The following is a 27,491-nucleotide window of genomic DNA, read 5'->3' on the forward strand; positions in this document are numbered from 1 at the left end:
ACATACCTATGACTGTCTCTTCTTGTATATACACACATATATATTATATGTGTATGCATGCATAGTAACAATCTGTATTCCATCTGTCCATCCATATAACTATTACCTATGTAGAGATGCTCACAAAAAAAAAAAATCAGGGGTAATAGGAAAGACCTCTGCACCCTTTGCAATGGTGATTATTGACTGGTTCATTCTGTGCCTGATGGAGATAGCATGATTGCCTGGGATGTACCTTGCAGGTTTCTAAACAGAAGGCTCCAGAATCAATTTTGTGGTAACTGGTTAGATGTGACCAGCTTACAAACTCAGCATGGGTGTCAGGAAGCAAATTCAAGCAGCGCCATTACGGTTTTTTTAAATATCAGAGGTGAGGAAAGCCTCCCAGTTGGCAAGCCACAGGACAGAGCAGGGATTAATGATTTTGGCTTGGTTTTGTCTCCAGGGTGACAAATGGGTGCACAGCAGGCATGCTGCCATGGCTGGTGGTAGAAGGCAATGCTGAAACTCACAGTTTGCACAGGAAGATTTGTCTCTCCTGAAGTGAGGACAGTGCTGACAGCTTCCACTGAGCAGGACCTGATTAGCTGGAGATCACCACTTCCTTTGCTGTCCTAGGGGTCTGCTCTGCATGGCAGCCGCATGCTGAGGACAGCCCCCAACCCCTGCCCAACTTCGCCTGCCCATCACTGCCACCACACCAGCTCCTCTCACAGCCTCTGTAGGAAGTGATGGTCTTCAAGAGAGGAGCAAAACAGAGGATGTGAGCATCTCGGAAAGCTTAACAAGAACTTGTCCTTGGTGGCCTATATCAGGCAGAGACTCCAGCCCCAGTGGTGGCTAGGAGAACAACACGTGGATACCTCAGTGCCAAACAAGTTTTTCACTTCACTGATCGGTGGAGTGACACCAGTTTCACACTCCAGAGACAAATTACTGGCTCGAGGGCTACATTTTCATCCATGACATTCTAGGAGGAAACATTCTCAGGGACTTGCCTCAGCTGTGACAAGGCTCTGAAAGTGTGTCCTGGTGTGTGGGAACAAGACCAAGAAGCTTCAGAGGTTTTCACTGATTTGACACACTGGACACTAACTTCACAAGGAACCATGGACCAGCATCTCCTCATCCTCACATCCCTTTAAAGTAAACTGACCCCATAAGATGCTATGGTGGTTGAACCATCAGGCACCAAATGACTCCACAACAAGGACCACTTGGGTGTAAGAGAGGGAGAACAGGTAAACCAAACACTTCTGCCAACTCAAAGCCACAAACTTAAACAGTTCCAAAATTACCTTCCCTGGATTCAGGCATGCCTATAATTATGTTCCTCCCATTTCTGAGCACCTGCAACAGTCCTGGGCCACTCTCCGCCCTACCATCCTAGGCCATGATGGATGAGGACTGTTCTTTGTCCCTCCACTGGGGCTAGGCAGGAAAAGTCAGGCTCTGCTGCGCCACAAAACCTTGCTATTCCAGAAATGCCACCTCCTGTGTCCTTCTGCCTTGGGGGAAATCCAGGCAAGAATGGGGAAAGAATTCTTGGGGAAGCAACTGGCAATCCAAGGAATCATAGAAGGAAAAGCCCACTACATGACTATTTCTTATTAGTTGACTTATAGACAAAAAAGTCAGGCACTGTCAAGCATGAAATCTTATTGGGACAATAGAGATGGAATTGCCACAGCTGACAGCAATGTTTACAAGGGCATCATGTGTCGATGCTGCACAGCATGAAACCAGCAGCCCCGTCTAACTCTGTGAATTGTAACAAGAGACAAAATGTCCCACTTGGGACAGGTAGGAATTGTACCACCAAAAATAACCGCTCAGGTGTAAAATCCATTAGAGGTGCATGGAAAGAAATCCAGAGGAGCCCAGTTGACACAGAGGGAGGCTCCTGAGCCCTCTCCAGCCACAGGAGATAGCAAATATGATCTCAGAGAGATCTCTAAGAAATTACTTGCCAGTGAGTTTGGTAGCTTGCCTTCACCTCCAGCCCAGGAGAGTTTGAGTAAGGGGACCAGGAATGCACTCATCCCCACACTGTAGACTCTGACCCCAAACCGGCGAGTATCGCTGAAGGGTTTCCAGTCAACATACAAAATATGAGACCAGCTGCCTATCTTGAGGCCTGATATGAGGCTGCTGAGAAACCAGTACTACTTCTGAAGGGTCTGAGTGTTTTAAAAGTCTCCACCACCAAATCTGTCTAACTCAAAGGAACCATATTCAGGGTAGACTGGCAGCTGCAGTCCAACATGCACCTAACCAACTCTTTGTTGTGCGACCTTCCAAAGAATGGTCTGACACATAAATGACACAAGGGCACCTCAAGATTTTCCCAACTTAGTCTTCCTTTTCCATCTGCAAAGTCTGCTCAAGTAGAACAAGAATAAGAAGAGGGATTTGGCTATTTGCAGCATATATGAATGTCCCAAAGCTCCTGCTGATTGATGATGATGACTGTTGTGCTCTGCCTGGGCTGCTGGATGTCTGGGACCCCAGAGAGCCACTGGACAGGCTCAGGTTGCCCATGCCTCAGGATGTGCATGCACACAGCCTAAGTACTGGGGGTGATGGCATGTTTCCATGTCCTGCACACATTGGCTACACTTGAGCCAGTTCATATACTCTTGAAAACATATCTTCCCTTGTGTTCCCAGAGCAAGACCTGTCCCGGGATTTGTGCTCCAGCAGAGCACTCAGCAAATGCTGCCTTTGTAAGCATTACCAGCTCTCTGAGCTCCCTTATGTTCTCATCACTATACCATGAGAAATTTATTAAGGGGTTTTTCTTGACTTCTGGCACATCCAGGAAATACAGACAGCCTGTAGGTATGAGTCCAATGCTCCTGAAGACTCGATATGACCAGCTATTCACGTAACTAGCTAAAAACCACACAAAGTGCAAAATGCAGTCACCGCGTCTGCTGTAAGTAAACAAAATGGGACTATTCTGCAAACACCATGACAAGCCAAAATGGGCAGGATTCAATCAATACTGCACAACCACCTCTAGCAATGAACAACCCTCATGCAAACAGTACACACAAAGACCATGGCAGACAAAAACTGAACTGAAGAAAGCCTCTTGTCTCAAGACACCTCCATTTTCTGAGTCTCACTGATGTTGCACTGTCTGCATATAAGGAACTTCCTGATTGGCAGCAACAGCAATTACAGCTTAAAATATAAACTCCAGAGCTTCCCAAAGCACCAACAGAGAAAAAGTGGTTTTCCACTATCATTTAGGATTTCAGGAGGCTGTCATTTCAGCCAAAGAAATAATTCTGACTTTAAAACCCCAGTAAGCTCGAATCAAATCTCGCACCAACTGCAAAAGCAAATTTGAGTTCTTACATGATAATCCTGGCACTAGGGCTGCATTTTGTGCAGCCATTGAGAAGGCAGATGACCTGCCATTACCTGCAGAACTGTTTACTGCTCCCCCAGGGGCAGGAGCAGACTTGGAAGGAGAAGGAAGACCCCGCCCAACTCACACCCCCAGCCACCTTGCACCCCCACCCTGGTGGTCACTCCAGCAGGCAGAACGAACACAGGACAAGGTGATGGGAAAGTCATTACCTCTTCTGGGGGCAAGGGGGAAGCCTGACACAAAAATACATGATATTTGTATAGCTCCAGATACCACAAAGGTGCCAAATCATTTACTTAATGCCATGACACTGGACCTTTCATGTGGGAATTCCCTCTGCGTCTTTTCAAGCACCACCTGCAAATGGCCAAATCTCTATCTTCCAGGATAAACAAGGCTGAGCCACTGCAGCTCCCCTAAGCTTCCCAAACACATTTGAAGTACAAGCATTTGTTTTAACAGCACAAATGTATGCTGACAGACCCAAGCAAAACTGACGTACAAACGGGGAAAAAGGGAAAAAATCCAGCATCGCACACCATGACAAAAAGCATGTGACCCTTCTCTCACAGAAATGCCTCACCCAAGAGCATTGTGTGAAGAAAAGTCACAAAACTAACCAGGTAGACCACCAAAAAGCCAAACAATCTTTTCTTCATTTTGTTCTTCAGTTCTCTAAAGGTCATTTAAGAGGTGGAAAGTCTGTGAGTAATATAATTTATCCAACCTAAGACAAAAGTTTTATCACCTCTCTCTGTATATACACATAGGTGACAGATGCATTAGAGGCACATAGATACATGCTCTCTGCAGGTACATAGGTACATATGTGCATTGTGACAGTACCTCAGCGTTTCCTCCTCTCTGGATTCTACCAATTTCTCAGTAAATCAGAATGATCTTGCTTGTGACTTTTCCACTTTATTTTATATTAGCATTTATAACAAATATCCATCAAAACTGACAAGTCAAGTCCTGCTTGTCCACAAAATTGCTTCTTCTTTGGAAAATGCATTCCCACAGAAGAATCCTGGCCAGACCCGATACTGGCACTGTCAGGATGATCTGTTGAGTGACCTAAACAGAATTTTAGCTAAACCTACATGGCTGTTTTTTGAAAAACATCTAGCACTCAACAGCTCCTGATGTGAATAGCTGGAACTACAGCAGAGCTTCAAAGAGTGGTGGAAGTCTGGGCTTTTAATTAACATAGCTCCAGGAAAATCTCTGCTCTGCTGAAGCCAGTGGCAAACCCACAAGGCTTCACCCTGGAACCAGAGGAGAGCTCTCTAGAAAATAGGGGCCCCAGGGACTGGATTAGGAGAAACACGACAAACATGCTTGATACGCACACAAGAGAGCTGATAAACCCCTCACTCAGAAGGGGCAGCTGCGCTGGCAGAGAGTTTTCCTGCACTGAGTTGCAAACAGGCTAGCATCACCAACAGCCAGGGCAAAACCAGCCCATCCCTCCACACCTCTCAGGCACGAGGGCATGGGGACATCCGCCTCTGAGAACAGCTGCCTGCCAGCCACTGCCATGTACCTGACCATGCTCATCTCCACAGGGACCCCACAGGAGTCATCAGCTGGAAGCAATACCCCAGAGCCAGGGATGCAGGTAGTCCCAGGCATCCAGCATGCTTGCAGCTCGGAGCATCACAGAGGAGCTGGGAAGCACACTGATGGCTAAGAGTGTGGAATGCTTCACTGTTCCACAGAACTGAACGGCTTCGTCCAAGGAGGACTTCAGCCCACAGGCTCCCTGACTCAGCCAGCAGAGCCTGATCCTTCCCAATCCACTGTCTTGTATGAGCAGCACTCAGGTGAACACATTGCCCTCAAACATCAGAAGAGCTCAGTTTGGATGCTGAAATGGCTTTTTGTTTCATTTTCATGCATTTAGACATTCAGAACTTTCTCGGAAGCTAAGACTATGTAATTTTAATGCTGCTGTAGCAGAGATTTGAACTGACTCACGTTTATTCTTTTTTCCCTAGAATTTCATGAGGAATGTCAAAATATTCTCTTTTTCTCTCAAAGAAAAATCCTGTGCCTGCTGAGCTCCCCTTGCTAATGTCTGGTGGCTGAATCAGCACCAATAAGCCCACAGGTGGAGGGTAGTTCTTGAAACACTCAAAGGTTTTATTATTATGCCTTGGGGAAGTCAAACTCCTCCTCTAGGCATCCACCATCATCCATGGGTGACACCATCACTGCTAGTGTCAAACCAATACTGTCCACATGTGACACCGTTACTGATGGCGTAAATAAAACATTGTCCATGGGTGATGTCATCAAGGCTCATGTCAAACTGCCAGCATGGGTAGAGTCTGCTGCCACTTCAGCACATTCAGAATGGACCATGTAAGATACACAAAAGGTAAATATAAAGAGTGAAACAAAAGAAACCCCCCGCTATTCTGGGAAATTATATCCAAGGACGTAAAAGAACAAAAAGCCTCCACCAAGCCACAGATGGCACAGATGAAGCCATCACTGCAATGTGATGGCAAAGTCCACATCAAACTCCTTTTAAAAAGGTGATGTCAGAATCCATGTGGTGAGGAAAAAACATCTCTTTCAAAGAGTTAAAGAACTGATGGGACAGCCTACCCTGCACTGCAACCCCTGGAACAGAACCCTGAACCCAACAGACAGTCTGCATCAGCAGGAGAAATTCAGAACAGTATCTGCTGACTCTGCAAAACCCCATTCCCTTCAAATGCTTCATCTCATTATAGTCATGTAGTCACTGGACTTGTCCTCTGGGGTAAAAACAACTCCAGTGAGTAAGCGCTGCTGAAATGGCACTAAAAATCATTAAAGTAAACTCCAACACTTCCCTGGGACTCTACAGCACCTAGTCCACATTGGGCTCCCTTTGGAGGCCACTGACCTTCTGTCATGCAGCCTCTGAGACATTTGTGCCCACATCCCTGCAAACCTCTGCCTAGCTGTGACTGTAGCTTCTTGTTTCTGTCCATCTGGGAAAACACAGTTGATGGGCCTGCTATGGAGGAAAGTCACAAGATGCAGAAACACTCTGTTTTATCAATCCTTACTCATGTTTAGTTGTGTTTGCTCTGCTTTTCCCTGTCTCTCTGTCCCCAGACGTGTCACTGACTCGGTGAGATCCTGCTCGCCTTCGTCACTGCCAAGAACTTCACCAGCTGATCTCAACAGTGGCCATAGTACTGGTGTCATTGAAAACAACCCCAGCAGCTTCAGCTGCTGCTCAGGTCAATGCTGCTTGGATACCCAGATGTGCCTAACCCAGGGCATCCCTTCATGACAATGTGGTGACTGTAAAACACGATGGTTCTCTAAGACATTGGATTGCATCCACCCCTAGTTACCTCTCATTTCCATTAGGGTCCCAGTCCCTCTTGGAGGCTTATCCTCTTAGACAGAAGGCTGTGACCCAAACACCTGGAAATATACCGTGTCTGTGATAAAAACCAAGGCATTTTTCAGAGTTCAGTTGAGGAAATAAAGCACCAGCGCTTACCTCATCGCACTAGATGCTGACAAAAACATCGGGTTATGATTGGTAAGAATGGAAACAAAACAACTGGTATAAGTGGAGGTCTCCTGCCACACTGGTTTCAATTCCCCAAACTGTTCCACTTCTGAGAAGACTCCATAAAGGTAAATTTGAAATACAGTCTGCTCTTTGGTGCAGATACTTAAATCTGATAAACCTCTCCTGCAGCAAGAAAGGGAGGGTGGGGAGCATTCCATGCACCATTTGTTGAGGGCGTCTTGTTTAATTTGAGCAAACAGGGCCATAGACACTTTGCTGTCAGGCACTCATGGATGCATGTAGCCTTTTGCTCTAACCAGCTGCATTTACACAAGGAAAGCACACAGGCCAACTGGTCTAGCACACCCCATATCCCTGCAGGGAAACTGCATTATCTTGTGTCACCAGGGCTACACCTGAGCAGTGGCACAGTGCCCCTCCATGCCAACCCCTTTGTTAGCAGATAGTAGCTGAGAGGATGCCAGCTTGCACACTCTAAAATCAGACCAGGGCAGTGACAACCCCACAGTGGGTTTTGTTGGTTTTTTTTCCAAAAGCTGAAATTTGATGATCCTTCTGAGTCCCTTCCAACTCATAGGATATTCTATGATTCTATGATTCTAACCATAGCAGGATGGGCCAGATGACATTTGTGCCTACACATTGATGGTCTCTATTTTAGCAGCATAGAAGTAGTGTTAGTTGGTAGACATGAAGACATCCTGAACTTACAGAGCAACTCTGTATGCAAACAGATTTCAGGCTGGCTTGGCTGCTGCTCATGTTCACCCACTGCCCTTATTACCTGCCAGTATCAGAGATTTCTGCACATTTCTGTGTCAGAAGTGAGAACTCAAGCATACTTCTGTGTTCTTGGACTGGGCTAAGCTGCTAAAGCATGTAAATCTCTAGGAGTGAAAGAACAGGGGGCTAGTAGAAGACTCACAGTCAGGCATACACACTTCAACATAACATGCAGTATTTGCTGTAAGGGGCATCATTCCCATCTGAAGGAATGGTTTGTGTTTTGCAAAAAGCAAGGAGGAGCCACAAGGATGGAGATTCTCATGATTATTCCAACTCCTGTTCTTAAACCCACTGGCAACCAGTCTCATCTCTCTGCAATGGTACGGAACGAGCCTCTTCCCACAGCCCCAGGGCAGCTCTGACAGCAATCACAGCTGGAGCAGAACACAAACGGCAGCTGCCTGCACCAAAGGCGGGGCTCATATGCAAATGTGCTCGAACCAAGCAGCTCAAGCCCTACATAGACCAGCAAGCAGAGGGCTCTGCATGAGGTGCAACAGAACTCCTTCACTCAGCACGTCCCCACAGCAGCCAGCATTGCCCCCACACACTGCCCCTGTTCCAGAGAGGTGAACACTCTTGGAAAGGACCAGCAGGCACAGTGTGCCTCTCACAGAGTACAGGGCTGGGCTCTTGGGAAAGCAGGAGTCCTTTGGTGGAGGGATGGCACTCTGCCACAGAGACAGCCTCAGCTCTCAAGGAGACCCCAGATGAGAGGCACATTCCATGTTTCGGGCACACGTGCTTGTTCCAGGCTCTCTCTCAGCTGGGGTTACACAAACACAGCAGGCCCATCACACTTGGCCTTAAGCCCTTCTGACATCTCTCTCACACCTGCACAGCTCTGCAGGATGGAAATCAGGGCTGTGAAAGAGAGGACTGAAGGGAGAAGGAAGGGTGCGCTCTACCCTACCATGCACTGACCCTTCTTTACCCATCATCCTCAGAGCACACGTCAGAGCACTCCAGAGCAGCCCAGCAGCCTCCTTCATCCCCAAAATATGCCCTGGTCTCCTATGCACCCACCTGGGGACGAAGCTCCCTTTTGCCCTCTTCTCAGTGCTTGACAAGGATTATTTAACCCCACTTCAGAAAGCTTTGACTTCTGAACAGAGGATGCTCAGCACTTCCCAAAATATGTACCCTGTCAGGTGTCATTATGAGACCACCACTCCCTACCGTGGCCAGTGCAGTGTAACCTGTCCCTGCGTGTCCACTGGCTGTGGGCACTAGATGGAGCATTCAGATTGTTCTGACTCGGGGTCTTGCTGTCCTAAAACAGACCCCATTCAGGGCAGGCACCACAGCACAATGACTCCAAGCACCCTTATCACCCATCTGCACCTCTACAGGCCTTCCCTGAGCCATGGGGCCAGGCAAATGTGCATCCACAACACTCAAGGAGGCAATCTGCAGGCAGAACAGCAAGGCTGGTGCCTATCATCCTCTACTGCTGGAGGTTGCAGTGTCTCTCTGCCTTGTTACAGAACAGCCTGCTCTTCGTGTCAGTCTCCAGTAGTATGTCCTTTAACCACAAGTGAAAGCAACCGATCCCCCACGAAGACACATCTGCTCCAAGTCCATATTACAACAGGGAAAAAAATTACACCTTCAGCTATATAAACCAATAAAGACTGTCTGATTTGGCTTGCCCCTGTTGCTACTCAGCAAGCTTCCCACTGGGTTAAAGACTGGTGACATCTGCTAAAAAATTGTCAAGAGAAAGGAGAACAAAACTGGGTAATGAATCACACCAAGTGTTCAATGCAGCTGGAAGATGGAGGGGCAAGTCCACCCACCTCACCCCCAGGCCAAGGGTAGCCAGAACAGCCAGACGAGTGCTACACAGCAGGTGGCTCCAGCAAACGTGCACAGGGAGGCAGAGCAGCAGGCATGAACCTTCCAACAGCTATCAAGAAACGGCACATCACAGCAAAGGACACGATGTGAGGGGTTTGCTGCTGAGGGAGCCTCTTCAAAGTCACGAAATGGTAAAGTTAACTCTGCCCCCTTGTGCATCTACATCATGATACAGGCCATAATTAGGTGACACGCTTCTCCTCTTTGCGTCAGAGGCATATATAGCAGATACAACCCAGCTCCCTGTCACCTGCAGCACAGAGCTTTGGGACACCTCCATGGGCACCTCACACACACTCGGACCCATCCAGAGGGACCTTGTGCTAAGCAGGATGGGGAGGGGTTCTGGATGCTCCTGGGGATCCTCCCAACAGACAAAGACGTAGGAGTACTTGACTATACCTCTTCAAATCTGCAGCTCTGAGCCTATTATAAAAGTAGCTTAAACAGCCTGCTGAGGACAGCATTACTGTCCAACTTAGGAGCTCGAAAACCATGACTCATCCTGCCAGACTGATGGGGGTTGCTTAGATATCACATGCTTACTTCTAGATGTGAACTGGCAAAAGCTGGGGAGGTTCTCAGCCCTGCTTCTGGGAACTGCTTTTGCTTTTCAAGGAAGAACTTCATTCTTTTCTCTGCTGTTAAACCAGAGCCTTCTCACAGGCACCCAAAAACTGGCAGCTCAGGAGAGTGCTGCGACACAGAAGCCATGTGGTCTCAACACAGGCAGCCTCTCTCCTGACCTAGCTGATAAAATACAAAACTTCCACCCTACCTCCTTTAATGCATATATTTAACTAAGCACCTGTGGCCCGGATTTGGAAAAAAGTATCAGATGTACAATCACAGGATTGAGTAACAACAGCATATTCAGCAAGTCCCTCAGCACAGGGACATTTGTACTCCCACCATCAGACCAGTTCTCACATAGCTGACATTGACCCCATCAACCTCTGGCAGTTTTCCCCCCAGTTTCAGTAAATCTAGCTTGACTCTGATCATGTGCTTCCACTAAAGCATCCACAGGCACATCGTCTTGTTTGTGCAACTCAGGCACCAGGTTGCTGGCATGATTTTAGCTGTGTCTCCCACAGAGAGGGGGGGTTAATGCCACTACAGCTTCATCACACCCATCCACCACCCCCTCCATCCAGGAGAGGTTGGGCAGCGGGGGACAGCGGGGGCAGTGCAGGGGTGCAGATCCATGCAGGCTGCAGGGCAGTGCTGGACCCACACCAGCAGCAGGAGCTGAGGAACATGAATGCTCCCCAGAAGATGCAGAAGCCTGACACAGCAGGAAGGGGATTCCTCCTCCAGGAGACTTCCACATCCTCCGCTGCAGCATCCCCACTATGGCTCTGACATTCCCTCCACTTCACAGCCACAGCCTCAGCTCCTCTCTTTAAGCTCTTACAAAACGAAAGGAATGGTCCTTCTAGTCCATCTCTGGTACCCTTCTCTCCAAAGCATTGCTTTCAGTAAGATGCAGAACAAAACAGGACCATAAACCTTGTGGTGGATCTGAGGAGTACTAGCAATATCCAATCCCAAAAGGCTGTGCTCACTTCCACCCTCCAAGACTGACAAAAGCCCCTGCTGAGAAGGACCTTAGAGAAACATCATGGCAGACAGCTCTGCACTTTATTTTCTGTCTCTTTGTGGCTATTTCCTCTTTCAGATGTCCACAGAGTCAACACAATAGTGACTCTTCCCCTGTTCCCTGGCAGGAGGGAAATGTTCCACAGCTAGGACAAGGGTCTGGTTCAAAACTGACTCACTCACTGCCAGAGCTTTCTGACACACTCAGACAAGACCCTCCTCAAAGAGGTCCTGCTCCTGGCCACTGGCTCACTTCAAAGGTCCCTGACGTGGCTGTGACCTTGGCACAGTCCTGCTGGAAAAAAACAAACCGCACCACAGCCAACAGCAAGAGATATCCACAGCTCCGTCACACACACCGAGCACCCACCCCAGCCCCAGCCCACCCTTCTGGCCATGCATCCGTGCACACCCCCAAGAAAGCAGCTCCTGCTACCTTCGTCCCGCTTGCGCTTGTTGTTCTCGGTGCTGGGGGAGGCGATTCCCAGGATCCCACTGATGGAGTAGGATGAGCCAGCAGAGTCAGTGGTGACAGAGGACACCTGGGTGACAGATCCCGTGGAGGCTGCAAGGAAAGGACTGGCAGTCAGTCACAGGACAGCATGGGCACCAACCTACCCAAAAGCCACTGGCCCCCATGGCATGATGGAGGTGGGCCGGGGCTCTGCCAGCCACCATGGCTCCTCCAGCTCAGGAAGGACACTCACCCAGACTAACTACACCCAGTCCAACCCAGCTGCATGCCACAGCAGCCCAGTGCAGCAGTGGGAGCAGAGGCACGGTCAGCCCTTGCCCCTATCACAAGGGGCCCCTATCACAGTGCATGCACTGTGAGATGGTAGGTGCTTTTCCTTTAGCAGTGAGATATCCCACCCCTCTCGAGGCTTGCTGGGAACACTCATTGCTTGGGGCAGCAGAAGCCACCCAGTGATACAGCAGCCCATGTCACCAGCAAAGGCGGACAGAGCTTTGTGGGAACACAGCCATGCAGAGAGAAAGGAGCTGCCACAAAAAGGGTCCTGGGACAGGAACCTCCTTGGAGTGGAGCAACCTGCATTTACTGTGCTAGGTGTGGTTCCTGCATCCTGATGAACCACCTGGCCAATGAAGATCCTGCACACCTGGGGTTGCCCATGGATGGACAGCTGAATGGCCCTGAGGTTCCCCAAAATATGAATAAAATCCACTTGGCTTTGGTAGAGCCCTCAGGAAAGGGTACTGGGTGTGTCCACCAAGGGAGGTCACTCATCACAGCCAACATCAGTCTGGAGTTGCCACACCACTCTGCAAACACTGTCCACATGATGCCGTGGGAGTCCAAGGTTGCAAGGAAGCAGGCAGAGGAGGGAGCACACCATCAACTTGATCAGCTCATAGACTGAGCCTGCCCTGCCACGTCCTTGCATCCTAAAAGTCACTGTGCAGACCACCAGGACAGGGTGCGGAGATATGCTGCAGGACCACACTGAAGACCCCTAGCCACAACTCACACAGAGCACACTAGTGCTGCCTTTATCAACTCCAATTCCTGAGAAAAAAGATTTTTCTTCTCTTCCCTGCTCTTGTTTTTCTCAAGGAGAGACAGGCCTTAAGCCACCATAGCGAGATAAGGTATGCTTTTCCTCCATGAGATTGTTTTGCCATTTCCTAGAGAGAAAGGCTGATGACATCGGGTCTGCAGTGTGACTTTCTGACAAGCCTAAAGAGCGCAAGCGACTCTGCAACTTCTCTCTCTGTCTCAGCACATCCTTGCCAAGCATGTGGTACCAAGAGTTTCACCAAATCACAGGTAACAGCACAAAGGCAGAGAGGAGCTAGGGCCGCCAGACCATCTCCTGCTGGGCAAGGGCTGACCTGTGCCATGGTGGATTTCGTGGAACAGGGACAGAAAGAAAGCAGCCCTGAGCCCTGACCGAGCCCCTCCATCCCCGCCACATCGCAGCACAGCAGCATCTACCCCCCACAGAAACACACTGTCAGCCAGGGGAAGGGCTGAGGGTGCCTCACCAGCCTGGGTGTCTCCCTGTGCCAGCATCACCTGCCTAAAGGCACAGCACCACTGCTCTGCAGCTGAATTAAAAGTTTCAGGAAGTTTTGCTACCTCTTCACTCAAGACTGCAACTGCACAAAGAATTATGGAAGGGATAGCTGATAGACGAAAAAAACACATTCAAAACTACTTACTGACTAATGATGCAGAAAATGTTATGAATAAGTATCCCTTTCTTGATTTATTACTTTAATTATCTGACATTCTATAGACCCCCATTAGTGGGGTTTTTTTGGTTTAGATTTCAATTTTCTGTCTCATGGTGAAAGCTATTTATCATAATAATCAGTAAAATTCAAAACCTTTTAGCAGTATTTATAAAATTCATTTACTATGTTCAGCCCTTGGAGAATGACAAAGAAGGCACATTAACACGTGTGCTGAAGTGTTTTATGCAGAATTATCTGTCCATAAGAATGATTAAAAGTTCTCTAGAATATTTGTAAGCCATTATGTGTTTTTTTTAATATATTTTTTAAAAAAGTTTTCCTTACCTATGCTGTGACTGGAGGCTGGTACCTGCTGATTGGGTGGTTGCTGTACCTTCGTCCGTATGATCCTGTGAGCAGTGGAAAAGAAACAACCACTTAGCATTAAGCACACAATTGAAGGGGTCATCAGATACTATTTTTTCAGTGCAGAACACCTATATCAATACAAAAATTCCCTTCATGTGTATGCTCCCCTTGTCATTCACGGAAATATCAAAGTCTGATGAATGGATCCAGGACTGCATTTGTGCCCCCAACCCCTGCCATTAGGGACGTCGGGGTGACATTTCACAGAATCATTTTGTGATTTTATTCAGGTTGGAAGGGACCTAATGGGTCATCTGATCCAATCTCCCTGCTCAAGCAGGGTCATCCCAGAGCACATTACACAGGATTGCATCCAGATGGTTCTCAGAATGCTTCAGAGTTTGATGCTTTGGTGTCTCTGAGGACCCAGTCCTCACTACCCAGGAAAGTGACATCCATCACTATCTGGGCAACCACCAGGCCAGCACCCCCTCCCCAGGAAGCTGGACCTCTCTGAGCCCAGAGGTCCCAGCAGGCTGTGGTTTGCACTCTTGGGTGATGGGACACTTTTGCAAGGCTGTCCCTAGACTGCCCCAGCTATGGCACTCACACACCTTAGAAAAGGAGCTGCTTAGCCAAATTATTATTAAAAAAAAAAAAAAAAGACATGTGGGAACTAATGTCAATCTTAAAACCTGAATGCCCACATTGTCATCACTGGGGACATCAGTCTCTGGTCTGATTTATATTTGCACCAATCAGGAAAAATTCAGAGATATAGAAAAAGCAGTAGGCATGTGTGGTGGTGCAGGACAAAGGGCACCAGCTACAAAGAGAGATGCTGGGGAGATGCTACACACAGTGTTCACCTGCCCATGTGCTATGGAAAAAAAAAAGACAGGGTCAGAAACACTTCCAGAGGTCACACAGCTCTGCCTCTGACTGCAGCAGAGGTGGAAGGGGCTGGAAGGAGTCATGTCCTTGGCTCACCACACATTCCCCCGCTTCAGGCACTGCTGGCACATCAGCAAGGTCACAGTGAGCATTTCTTCCCTCTGTGCCAGACAAACTCTCCGCCATTCCTGCCTGCCGTGTATCTGGAAGATGGGAGAGGAGGGGGCGGAACGGGTGTGGGGGTCACAGGAACACACAGCAGTTCCTTGTTGGAAAGCCCCGCCATGAGCCAGCACAGGGACCACCACTGGTGACACCCAACCCCATCCCAGAAGAGGGTGTTCTGCCATTCCCTTTCCCTCCCAATCCTCAGAGGAGTCTGACGGAGTCTGGCAGGGGTTTGGTCTGTCCACAAGCCATCTTTTGGCTGCCAGACCCTGGGTGTCAGGCACGGTCAGTGTATTGGTCCCAGTAGCACAACCCTCAGGACAGTCAGCCCAGGACAATGGGCAGGAACAGCTGTGACAGCAGCTTTAGTGGGGGAGCCAAAGCAATGGAGCCTGCATGGGTGAGAGTGGAAACAGCCCCCTGTACAAGCCTGTCATGGTGAAAGAAGTGTGTCCAGGGCCTTGTGACACATAAACATCTTCATCTCTGGAGGGTTGGAGGGCTAGAGCAGTTTGAAGCAGCTGGACAGCTCTCAGCTTATTTGGGCAAAGCTAATCACAATGATTAATTAAGTCTTAATCACAGAGACTTGCTCCTGCTATGGAAGAGTGGCCTGTTATTAATATTAATGTTATTAATTAATAACAGTAATTATTATTTACTCTAATATGGGGTTAGCAGCTAAACTCATCTGGTAAAAGGCTCCCTTGGCAGCAGGGATGTGCTGGGAATAACCCATTCCCATAGCCCCAGTGTTTCGCAGGAGCACCGTCAGCGTCCTAGGAGGGAACAGCACAGCTCCAGGGAAGCCCCCTGCACCATGGAGCAGGGGGACAGCGCAGCGGCCCTGTCCTCCTCTGTGCAGAAATGCCAGCTGCAGGAGGACGGGAACTATGCTGCAAGATCTGGGTGGGCTCAAGTGTGCAACAACCAGGCAGCCCCTGATTTGCATCTCAGTGGAGAGCAAGAGCATCATGGGCACAGGGCTGCATCCTTCCCACTCCAGCAAAGCCTCAAAATATATACTCAATATTAAATATGAGCATAAAGATCACGGACTACTGGAACTGGAAGGATTTAGCATTTAAGCCAAGTGTTTTGATGTGAATTCAAAGTTTTGTCACATGGCTGTTCAGGATGGGTTTTCAGGATGAGGTCCTAGGCCAACAAAAACTATTCTCCAGCTACACCAACTGATCAAAACAGATTGCATGCATTTCTTAAAAGGTATTTCAAACCTCTGAGAAAAAAAAAAGATTTTAGCAGATGAGAAAGAATTGGATTTGCAGCAAAAAACTTGGTGGTGGATCATCAAATGGGTTTCTGATACAAAGGCAGTGGGGATGTGGGCATTCATGAGTGTGGAAACACACAAGAACACAGCAAGAGAAACATGGAAACTGCCTCAAAACCTGACTGGAAGCTACTTAAATCTCCCTTTTTCCTAAAGATGTGAGTGCCCTTTTTGTAGTTTTTTGGAGGATGTTTGAAGTTCTCCTATACAAACATAGGACTGCTTACAGCACCCACACTTCTCACATGACCCCATCTGACATTAGTGGAAGCAGAGCTTTCCCTGAATTATTTGATATTTTCCTTTGTTTTTCCTCGTATCTGTATTATTTTTCAAACTCTCTTTAAAACTGAAGACACTATGTCCATATTTACTACATGCTGCTCTAGAGCCTCAAAAAGTCAGGGGTTCCCAGGCAACAGCAAGGGCCATGCGTGAACTGATCCACTTTCTTCCCTTAGATACACAAACGTGTGACTCGACGTTCAGTCCATCAAGGCAGAGACTGCACTTTCTGCTAACGCTGGGGAAGCCACTCCGGCTACTCAAGCAGCAACTCCATGAATGCAAATCAGGTTGTGATAGCCAATAAAAGAATATTGCATCAATTTATTTCATGTCTGTGGACACAAATGAGACACTTTATAGCAAGCTGCATTTGAAGGATTTGCATGCAGTTGCACAAGTGAAAATCATCTCACCAGAGTAGTGAGGTGGAAGCCTGGTGCATTGTGCAAACGAAAGAACTCTGCTTGCCGTGGGGGTGTGTGAGGCTGCCCAAGCACTCTGCCATCCAAGTATTCATCCTTTACTGTTGCTCTGGCAGGGCTAGAGCCATCATGAAGTATTTCACTGGGTTTTCCTAGCACCAGCCTTATACATTGCTCAACTCGGGAGGAAGTGGTGAGCACAGAAGGTGTAACAGAGAAGGTAGTAAGTTGGAGCCCCTCCAGACCCCCCTGCAAGCCCAGCCCTGACTGGTAAGGTTGTAGCAAAACTCCCAAACACAGGACTGAGGCTTCAAATGAGATTACCTTGCATTTTTACAAAAGCAATTCGAGGCCACTTAAGTGCGTCCATGTAACAAGCAGATGGTTGAGGTCCTTGGACACCATTAACCAAACTCTCCTGGTGATATTCATGCTGAAATTAGGCCTGGGCCAGCGTCACCAACACAAAACAGGTGTTAGGGGACAGAATGGCACCCATGCCTTGAGCTCCCCTGTTTCCCAGATGACTGCCACCCTACTTAATGGCCATCTCAGCTCCCCTTCTGGGCAAAGCATGTCCCACTGAACCCCCACCACACTGAGCAGAACCGGGGCTTCATTCAAAGCAAACACACAGGGTCGTTCCCAGTAAGGTTCCCCCGTTCAGAGACTCGGGAAAGAATGGGAAAGCAGCAAAAGCTGGTAGCAGAATCTGTCCACTCCTAGAAAATGCTCATCGTCTGTGATGTTTCAGCCACCGAAGCGAGCCCACAGCTGCTCCCCAGCCCCAAACACATCAGGGAAACACATGAAGCTGCTTTTCTTGCAAACAGCCCCAAACACCCAGTCATACTAAAAGACAAGGATGAAAAGACAGTGCTTCCGTGGAGCATCCACCCCAGGACCAGACCGAGCTTTACCTGTTAATGGAACTGACACTAGGCACGGTGTCATTGTCACACACTCGCTCAGCAAGGAGCCTGTCCCTGATCTCCCAGGCAAACATGGTGGGATTTTGGCGTTTGTACTCTGCAATTTTTTCGACAACTTTGGGTGTGGCGACCTTTGGTTTTGATCCTCCAATCACTCCAGGCTTAATACTCCCGGTTTCATAATACCTGGGACAACATCCAAAACAAAGCTTTAGTTATCACACACAGACAGAGAACACGCTCTGAGATTTATAGAGAACATCACTTCAAGGTAACCAAAGCCCAGCAAAACCTGAGATACATCTTCACTTTCACATACACATTTTCTGCCTATGTAGTGCTTTATCACCTAATAGATTAACTTATAGTAATTGGAATTGGGCCTCTGGATACAATATATATTTTTCTGTAATAGCAAGACAAAAGAAACAATGCAAGATTAAAGGGCACGCTGAGATCCAAAATTAACTGAAAATGTGTGTTATTAATCAGCAGTACTGGCAATAATAAAAACAAATCACACCAAAGAACACTTTTTGCAGTGGACTCTTCGGTAGCAAATTACTGCTTCTGCAGAAATTCTCTGTCATTAATATCTACAGCTTGCTATCATTTCAGAGCAAAATAATGGCTAGGTATTCTATTTTATTTGCACATCTGGAATACCTATGCCAGCATATCTTTTTTCTATTTTATGGTTTGAATACGCATATTAGGGTTTTAATAGTTCATATTTTTAAATGTATTTTTTTCAGCATTATGTTTTCACTAGTATAAATCACAATTTTTGAGGGAAAGGGAGCTGCCTGCACTCCAGAGGGATCCAGCTGATGCGGGGATTGGTTTCTGTGACCAGCTCTTCCTCAGGTGCAGCATCATCACCCCCACCAGCAACTCTGCTGATGCCATGCCCCCAGGAAATGTGGAGAATGGGATCCCTAAACCAACAGAAATCTGGCAGAATTCTTCACAAATAAAGCACACAAGAGCAACTGCTTTTGGTAGTTTTGCAACAATACACGGCAACTGAGATTCCTGGGCCAGGTGAGTCTCCCCTTTTAATAAACAAAGTATCGAACACGCTGCTGAGAGCAGAAGTTGCACCTTGTCTGATGAGGGCCAGAATGGAGACCAAGAATGAGACCACGCTCTTCTCTGCTGCAGTCGGAATGCTCCATGCAGAAGGCTGTTTCCCAGGCCTGCACTTCTTTGTATCTTGTGACCAGACAAAAAATAAGCCCCGTGCCTACCGTCAGCCACCACACCAGCTGCCCCAGTTCTGCACATCCCTTTCATATAGAGCAGACCCCAACTCCGTCAGCGTCTCGACCGGACGCCCACCGAGCTGCACTCTCGGGAGCTCAAACATGACCACTTGCTGCTCCACACCCGTATTTCTAACTCAGAAGAAACTCTCAAGCAAGAATATAAGACTGCTTATTAATATATTTTCTCTGCAGCTATCTGACATAATCATTACATAAAAAAAAACGCAGAAATTAATTCCCCCATCTTTCCAGCCTGAACAAAGCACAAACAGTCTGCACAGCCAAAGTCTGCCTCACTGAAACACACAACCGTGTTCATCAAATTTCTGCCAGGCTACCTGTCTTCCAGTCTTTCTGTATGCAGGGCCCAAAAGTCTTTTAAAGGGACCGACACCAAATTGTTCATACATGTTCTCAGATATTCTGGGTGCAGATGTTGACATGGAGCTACCAGTCTCCATGAACCATTAAAGTAACTCTAAAGCGTTGAGTGTCAGGAATGGGTTAACCCTCCCGCTGCCCCTAAATGCAGCAGGTTTTAGGTCAGAGAGGCAAAATCCAGCACCTTGTGAACTTTCACAAGAACATGACAAAACAACGGCAAATACGGCCCATAAACCTTATAAAACCTTGCACCCTTTATAAAACCTTGGCTGCTGGCACCTCTCCTGTGAGGAGGATGTAGAAGGCAGCCAGGCAATACCACAAATGCTACCAGACAAAAGTCACAATTTTCTTAGATCCAGTCAGAACAATGGATTTCACAAACATTTCTCAGTGTTTTTCTCCAACAGCACTCATGGTCAGTGCCCTGCACCACAGGCCAAGCCTGGCAGAGAGGAGCATCCCCAGCAGCACCAGACACCATGGGGCACATGCCAGCTGATGCTCTCCCACAGCCAATCACCACAGTAGGAAAGCCACGGCAGCGAAGGGCCTTGACACCACAGTGCTGTGGCTGTGGCCAGCTCACCAGAGGACGAAGCCCTGGTGCCCTCTGGGCAGCAAGACCACTCTCAAGCTAACTCTTTAACCCCTGCCCACTCTCACAGCCTCAAGCCATCCCAAAGCACACATGAGCCCATGGGAAGGCTCGACTTGCACGAGAGGTGCAGGATTGGGCCCAGACCCCCTTCCCTGGGCCCTGGGGGAACTCACAGTGATGGGCACAGCCCTCACACTGCACTGCTGCTGACATCCCTCTCCTCTCCATCCTAGTGATGAACCTGGAGGCAACTGCAGGGCCTGCAGTCTATACAGCTCTGTCATCCTTGGTTCCCATCTCCATTTTAAAGGCAAGAATGGCTGCACATCTTTTCATGCACATCAAGTCAAGGCCTTTTGCTCACGGAAAGTTGCCAAAGCAAGTGGAGGGTGGGCACGCCGACGGTACCCTCCTCTGAGGGGTGAGAGCTTCATTTGCCCTGCAACTGCTGGTTCCCTGCCTCTGAGTGTTTTTTAAAGCTGCACTGAGGACTGAAAAATTCTAATCATAAAATTCCCAGTGTAAGGATTCCCATTTTTCACACACATGAACACATATGAAAAAAACACACACAACACAGAGCTGCAATTACAGAGACATTTTACCCACTGTACTTACTAGTTATGAAAATAATGAGCTATGGAATTCCAATTTATTGTTGACAACTTTAATGACAGAGCTCTGGAGCAGAACTCTGAGCTCTACAGTGCAAATATATCTAGCAGTAGACCTAAACTGTCAAAACTAAAACCACCAGACTTTTTCCTGGTGGGTAAATAAATTGGCAGTTTCCAAGCTATATGTTGGTCCTGATGGGAATTGGTGGCAATTCTGTTGCAGTAGTGAGCATCGCCAGCCAAACCACGCCAGCCAGGCGGGGAGCTCAGGCCTCTGCTGGCTGCGGGTGCGGAGCCATAAGCGGGTGAAACAGCCTGTGATGGGCAGGATAAAGCCCATGGAAAGTTTGCCTTTATAAAACAGTCAAGGCATCTGTGTTTTCAAAAGTCCACTGGGAAGAATGCATGTAACTTGCCAGTGAAGACATGTAACTTCAAGGAAGGCATGAAACAAAAAGCAGGGACACTGAGCACAGGCAGCAATGCCGGTTTCTGCAGCTCTGAGACTGAGCAGGGCTGTGGGGGTGCCGCTCATCAGTTTGGGCAGGTAGAGGTAAGGTGGATGTGGAGAAAGTAGTGACAAGAACTCCAAAACCAGGGACCTATGAACCTGACAAATCTGAACGCTTAAATGACCACCCCGTGGTAAGAAATGCTGTTAATCCAACAGATCCCATGCATGATACTACAAAACAAAAAAGCCTTAACAGTCTCTGCAGCTATGCTGTGTCCAGTAAGTTAGTTAGAAATTGGGAAAGAAAAAGATAGTTAAAATAAAAATAGTAAAATTCTAAACAATGAAATTAACTGGGAAAGTTTAGCAAACATATTGGGAATTAACTTTTCTAGATGAACAAGGAAAACATACTCTGAAAAAAAAATTTAAATTTCCCTTAATATAAGTTGCCCAAGTATGTCTGAATACCTGGGGTTAAAAAACATTTTAACATCATAATTTGCACTAATTAGGTTTAGATTTGTTCACAAAATTTAAAAATAAAAAAAAAATTTAAAAAGCGAGGATGGTATTTTTTACCAAAATCTACGTCAAATTTTAAAATGAAACCAGGAAATAAAATGAATTCAGAGTTTAATTTCCTGTGCCATAGTGTTTGGAGCAGCTCCCACCTGAATAGAGGGTTACTTCCAAAATAGCTACAATTAAGATGGTTCCTAGTTTCTTATTGTAACCTGTACTTTCATAATCCAGCAGAAGAATGGGAAAAGATGTTTAATCATAAATAGTAGGACATATTGCAGAGTAGCCTGTATGAGTGCACGCAATGTTGATGAAATGTATAACGATAGTATTGTTAAAAGACAGTTGTCTTCAGGAAGCAAAACAAGTAACTTCCACAACTTCTACTTTTTTTTCACATTTTGCTGAAGATGACTGCCAGATTTCCTCTCCTGTTCAGAACAGCCAGCTGCAGGACATATGCCATATATACAGCAAATACACACGGCATTCTGCACTTTGCATTAGAGTTACGTACAAGAAGCTGTGAAACAAGACATAGTGGCTCTTTCTTTCCACATCAGACATATAAACCCACGAGTGATCAGGAAGCCCTTCTCCTCACTGGACTGATCTCCTGATTTCTACAAGTCTCCGTTTGTTTGTAGCCTCCAGTTCAGGACCAACACCGACACTCTTCTCTTGACGGACACAGAAGGATTCGCCGTCCCCCCATTACCTGCCAAGTATTTTGCTGACACAGCCATGGCTGACGCGGAGCTGCCGGGAGATGTCACACGGTCGGACCCCTTGGTGGGCGAGCTCCACGATCCTTTGGCGAACGACATCTGGGAGGGGGCGGCCATTCACAAAAACACCCCCCAGCTGATTCACCCCTCCATGTCCTGAAACACACAGGGGAGGGGGAGAAGAGCAGGAGAAGAGCTGTGTGAGAGTTTTAGACGTCTCTGCAGAGCAGAACCCCCAGTCCCAGCGCTCCCCGGCTCTTGGCATCGCCTCCCCAGCATCGGTCTGATTTCCCTGAGCAGAGCAGGAAGGCGGCCGCGCTGCCGCAATGCCACTCGCTGAAGGCACACCGGGGCCCCTCGGGGAAAATGGCCACGGGGAATCACGCAGCCGTGGCCGACACCCCGAGTTAACCCCAGTCCTCCTCCCAAAACCTCCTTCACCCAATCACGAACTCCAGGGCAGGCTTGGTGCTGCCCCGTGAAGCGGAGGCTGGTCAGAGCCTCTGGCTGGTCAGTGGAAAATAAGACTGCGTGATCACTCAGCCCACACAGTACCTCTGTCTGAACATAGGAGATCCCTGAAATAAAACACGCTGTGGTTTTGGTTTTGTTTTTACAGATGCCTTGAATTAATCTAGGGAGAAAAGAAAAAAAAAAAGAGGAAAATAAAAAGAGCATGATTCTGCTCCTAAAATTTGCGGCAGCCTTTGGAGATATTATGATCCCACAAATAAAGCATGAACACTTGGGCAAGCCCAGTATATTACTCCTATTTGAACAGATTTGCACCATTCACCTTTAGCAAGGTGAATCATATATATGGTGGGAAACGGGATCCTCTTGGAGGAATAGCAATGAAACTGTGTAAACCCCATGAACACATAATAATCCCATGTACCAGGAGGTAATATAATTAACCCTGGTGTTGTTATTCATCCAAACTACTTATATTACAGAGGAGTGGAGAAGCTGAAAACAAGACACAGGGCCAGTACAGATGCCAATTCTTAAAAAAAAAAAAAAAAATAAAGAAAATCTCTCTATTTGCACAAGGCTTGAACCGTATTAAATAAGCTGACAAGCCAAATGCCTCAGTGTTAAAAAAACATAGATTATAGAGAGCTATTTTTATTTAAATCCGGTCATTTCACTATTGATTAACTGCTGTCAAACTTTGCAAACACCTTCTAAAACTGTCAGGACACATAATGAACCCACATGAAAAATGTGATGCTAAGCCCTGTGGTGAGCAGACAAGCGACTGCTCTGCTTTCTCCGGTGCGAGAGGCAGACTGTGCCAGCGGCTCAGCCAGCCGCAGGCTCGTGCTTCCCTTCCGAGCGCCGGGAGTCCGGAGCGGACTCCGGGGACGGGACTCCTGACCAGGGAGCTGCCGCGGCTCCCGGGACGCCGGGGCTGGGGTAAGGGACAACTCGGTGGCGGAGGCGAACGGGAGCTGCCCCACAAGGCTGCGGCGAACGAGACCTCGGGCTCCTCACCTCTTCTCAGGGCTTTAAGTTCGGGGAATCATGCACAGTGCACTCAGTGTGAGTGGGAAGGTCCTGTGGTGGTGTTCATGCAAGGGGAGAGGGAAGAAGGGGAGAACAGGACAGAAGAAAAGAAAAAGGAAAGAGAAGGGAAAGGGAAAAGAAAAGGGAAAGGGAAGAGGCTGGAAAGAAACGGGAAGGGGAAAAGAAAAGAGAAAAAGGATGAAATGGGAAAGGAAATGGAGAAAAAGAAAGAGAGGAAGGGGAGAGGAGGGAGGGACGGAGGGAGGGTGGAAGGAGGGGAGGGAGGGAGGGAAGAAGGAAGGAAAGGAAGAGAGGAAGGAAAGGGAGGTAGGAAAGAAAGGAAGGAAGGGAGAGAGGGAGGAAGCAAGGAAGACAGGGAGGGAGGGAGGAAGGAAGAAAGGAAGTAAAGAAGGAAGGAAGGAAGGAAGGAAGGAAAGGAAGGAAGGAAGAAGAAGGAAGGAAGGAGGGAGAAAGAACATGAAGAAAAGAGTAGGGAAGGCATCATTAAGACATGCGTTTCCTCAGGGAAGTGGCCGACTCTGCCCCCGGAGCCCGTCCCAGCCCCCGGAGGCCGGCAGGGCTCGGGTCTGCCCAGGCCTGGAGCTTAGGCTCTCCAGGCGCCGGGAACAAAGGCTCGGGCCGCCGCCGTCCCTTCCCCCAAACCTGCCCCAGCCCCGGGAGCGGCACCGGCTCTCGCCCGCCGGGGCGTCTCTGCCGCGGCCGCGCTCCTAGGTGACTGCTGGTCGGGGGCCCCGTCGGGCCGTGGGCTGATGGAGCCCGGGGGGCATCGAGCTCCGTCCGAGGCCCGGTGCGGGAATGAGGCAATCGCCCCACCTCCGTGCCCCTCTCCGCAGTCCGGGGCCTCCACAGGGAGCGGGGAGGGGGATAGACTCGTATGCTCTTTCGGGCGGGGGCAGCACCGACAAGCGGCCCGCGGGCCGAGCCCGGAGCCGCGGTGCAGCCGGGACGGGCGGGGGCCCAGACGAGCCGAGGCGCGGCCGTTCCTGGGGAGCCACCGGCGGGGATCCAGGCCACCTCGGCTATCCCTCGCCCGCCTCGGCGCCCCCGGGGCCCTGGACGGCGGCGGCCAAGGGCTCTGCCCATGCGGGACTAGGAAGCCGCAGGGACTGTATCGGGACAGAAGGGCCCGAGGTGCCGCTCGGGACCCCCCAACCCCCTCCGCCGTTTCCCCGGGTCGAGCCGCCGCCCCGCTCCCCCGGCGGACAGCTGCCCCCGCTGCCCCCCCGGCTCCCCTTTTCAAGGCGGTCCCGACCCCCACGTCCATCCACCCTTCTGCTCTGAGGAGACGCGGGTCCGGAGATCGTTTGGCACGGAATGGCCCCGGTGACTCCCCAGCCGCGGCCGAGGCCGGAGCGAAGACACCGGCATTTTGGTTTTATTCCTTCTGTTTGCCCCGAGATTCCTGCGGAAGACATCGATTTTCCACGGCCGCGAATGACGGAGGGCGCTGCTCAAACCCGCCTGGGGTGCCTGGCCCCACGCGTGGAGCCCGTCCTCTGTGGGCTACGGGTCCGCTTGCCACCCTTGGCAAGGGGCGCTCTGGCGGAAGAGGGCTCCGCGCCACCCCCCGCATCGCGCACCGCGGCCTTTCCGACCTTAAAGTTCGCCTTAAAATAAACGTGATTTCGTTCAATGCCGGGAGAGAATTTAAACGCGGGTATCGAAAGCCGCGTTGCCGCGGGAGGGACAGTCCGCTTTCACGCGGACGGCAGAGCCCGTCACCGGCCGCCGTCCCCGCTCTGGACAACCCCAGAAAGCGAGCGATGGGGAGAGGGATGGGAAGTGACCAAATGAACGGGGAGCGCAGGGAGCACGAGGGAGGGAGGTTATTCTCTAGCCCCGGCGCTCGGTGGTTTATTTTGCAAACAAATTTCTTTGAGCCGAAGGGCTGTGGTGCACCGGGAAATGAGATTAGTTCTACCTTAAATTTCCTCGCAATCTCTCGCCGTAATGCAGCGTTTAACTCACCGTGAGAGAAGATGTCATTTCACATAACACTGTGCTAATGGATAAGTCTTCCCCGACCTCTCAAGCACAACAAATCTCGGGCGAACCCACAGTGCACGACCTGTTAACTTCACCGGCCGCCCGCTCCGCCGCCAGGCTGCCCGGTGCCGGGCTCACAGAACCGCGATCACGACACCGTTCTCCAGGGTTTAAAAAGAAAAAAAAAATCTTCCGTACAGCCCCGCTCCTCGCTCTTCGCATTGGCTCGGTTTGGTTGGTTTCGGGTTTTTTTGTTTTGTTTTTTGGAGGGGGGTTTGTTTGTTTGTTTGGTTTGGTTTTTGGGTGGTGGATTTGTTTTGTTTTGTTTTGTTTGTTTGTGGGAGTTTTTTTGCTTTGTTTCCAATTAACGAATTTCAAAATTTTGAAAAAGAGAAAGGAGATCAACTTTTCCGTTCGCCGGGAATATCGCGCGGCTGTCTTCCCGCAGATTTGATGTAGGGGGAAAAATAAACACATGCACATATATAGAACATCTATGTACTCATCTATGCACACAGGCACGCGTTCATATGTATCGATGGCTGTACACACATTGGTAGCCGTGTCTGTATATCCGTATGTACAGATACACACACGAAAGAGCATCAACTCTTCCTCTATGGTAAAATAACCCCCGGGCCAGCCCGCTCCCGCAGCACACTGGCCTTCCCGAGCGGACACGTCGGCGGCCGGCCCGGCGGGGCCCGCGGAGGGAGCCGGTCGCGCGCGGCCGCTCAGACAAGTTGAAGAAACAGCCACTTACTGTGCATTGCTGCGAACGGGTCGTGCTTACAATGTATTTCCATCGGAGCGGTCCGGGGCCGGGCGGCCTCGGCGAGCTGATCTCGATTCGCCAGCAGTGCTCGGGTTTCGGGCTGGGGGAAGGAGCCCACGAAAAAGCCCGGAGACCGACCAGAAGGGGGGGGAACAAACAAACAAACAAACAAAAAACCAAACAAACAAAAAACACCAAAAAACCAAACCACTACCAAAGAAAAAAAAAAAAGGCGGAAAAAAAATTGAACAAAAACCGAAAAAAAAAAGCGGAAAGTCCCGCCTCGAGCGGGGTCGCGGTATCCGAGAGCGCTGGCCAAGCGCGACTCCTGCGCCGCTTGCAGACTCCGGAGGCCCCGTCGGGGCGGCGCGGAGCGGCCGCCCCGGGCTGCGCTCCTGCCCCCGGCCTCTTCCCGGGCGACCGCCGATCCTCGGCACCCGCCGCCCGGCTCCGGGGCGGTGCTGGGCGCGGAGGGGGCGGGCGTCTTGGTTCGGCGGCCGAGAGCCTGGCGCTGCCCGCCCGACGGCTCTTTGTGCTGGCGGTGCCGGCGGCTGCGCGGCGGTGGTGGCCGGGGCGGGCGGCGGCGGGGGCGGGCGCCCCGTCCTCGGGGCTCGGTCCCGGGGCGGTGGCGCGCTCCGCCTGTGCCGCCCCCCGCCGCGCCGCTCGCAGCAACTCGCTGCGCCGGGCGGGGCGGCAGCGGTGGGCGAGGGGAGCGGCGGGGGAAGGTGTGTGAGAGGGCGGGGAGCGGGGCGGGGGCCGGCCTCGCCGCGGCCCCGCGGGACCGGGCCGCCCCGTCAGCGGCCGCCGTCCGACCTGGGGCTCAGGCACGGTGCGCCCATTGCCGCCCGCCCGCCCGCCCGCCGGGACCGGGGCGGCGGCG

General features: G+C 49.8%; 1 protein-coding gene across 4 annotated transcripts in view; it reads right to left on the reverse strand.

The window, feature by feature from the left end:
* PAX5 (paired box 5) overlaps positions 1-26,810 on the reverse strand; it is a 121,938-nt gene extending 95,128 nt beyond the window's left edge. For all 4 annotated transcript variants that reach the window (XM_017821124.1, XM_017821123.1, XM_017821126.1 and 1 more), the window contains exons 1-5: positions 26,600-26,810; positions 22,311-22,476; positions 17,732-17,929; positions 13,722-13,786; positions 11,614-11,742 (exon numbers count right to left, since the gene is read on the reverse strand). In XM_017821124.1, the coding sequence (XP_017676613.1) occupies positions 11,614-11,742; positions 13,722-13,786; positions 17,732-17,929; positions 22,311-22,476; positions 26,600-26,642 (601 nt within the window). In that variant the 5' untranslated portion in view covers positions 26,643-26,810. The remainder of the gene's footprint in view (positions 1-11,613; positions 11,743-13,721; positions 13,787-17,731; positions 17,930-22,310; positions 22,477-26,599) is intronic.
* Between the last annotated feature and the right edge of the window lie 681 nt (positions 26,811-27,491).

Source organism: Lepidothrix coronata, unplaced genomic scaffold, assembly GCF_001604755.1.
Source record: "Lepidothrix coronata isolate B3197 unplaced genomic scaffold, Lepidothrix_coronata-1.0 Scaffold89, whole genome shotgun sequence".
Lineage (NCBI taxonomy): Eukaryota > Metazoa > Chordata > Aves > Passeriformes > Pipridae > Lepidothrix > Lepidothrix coronata.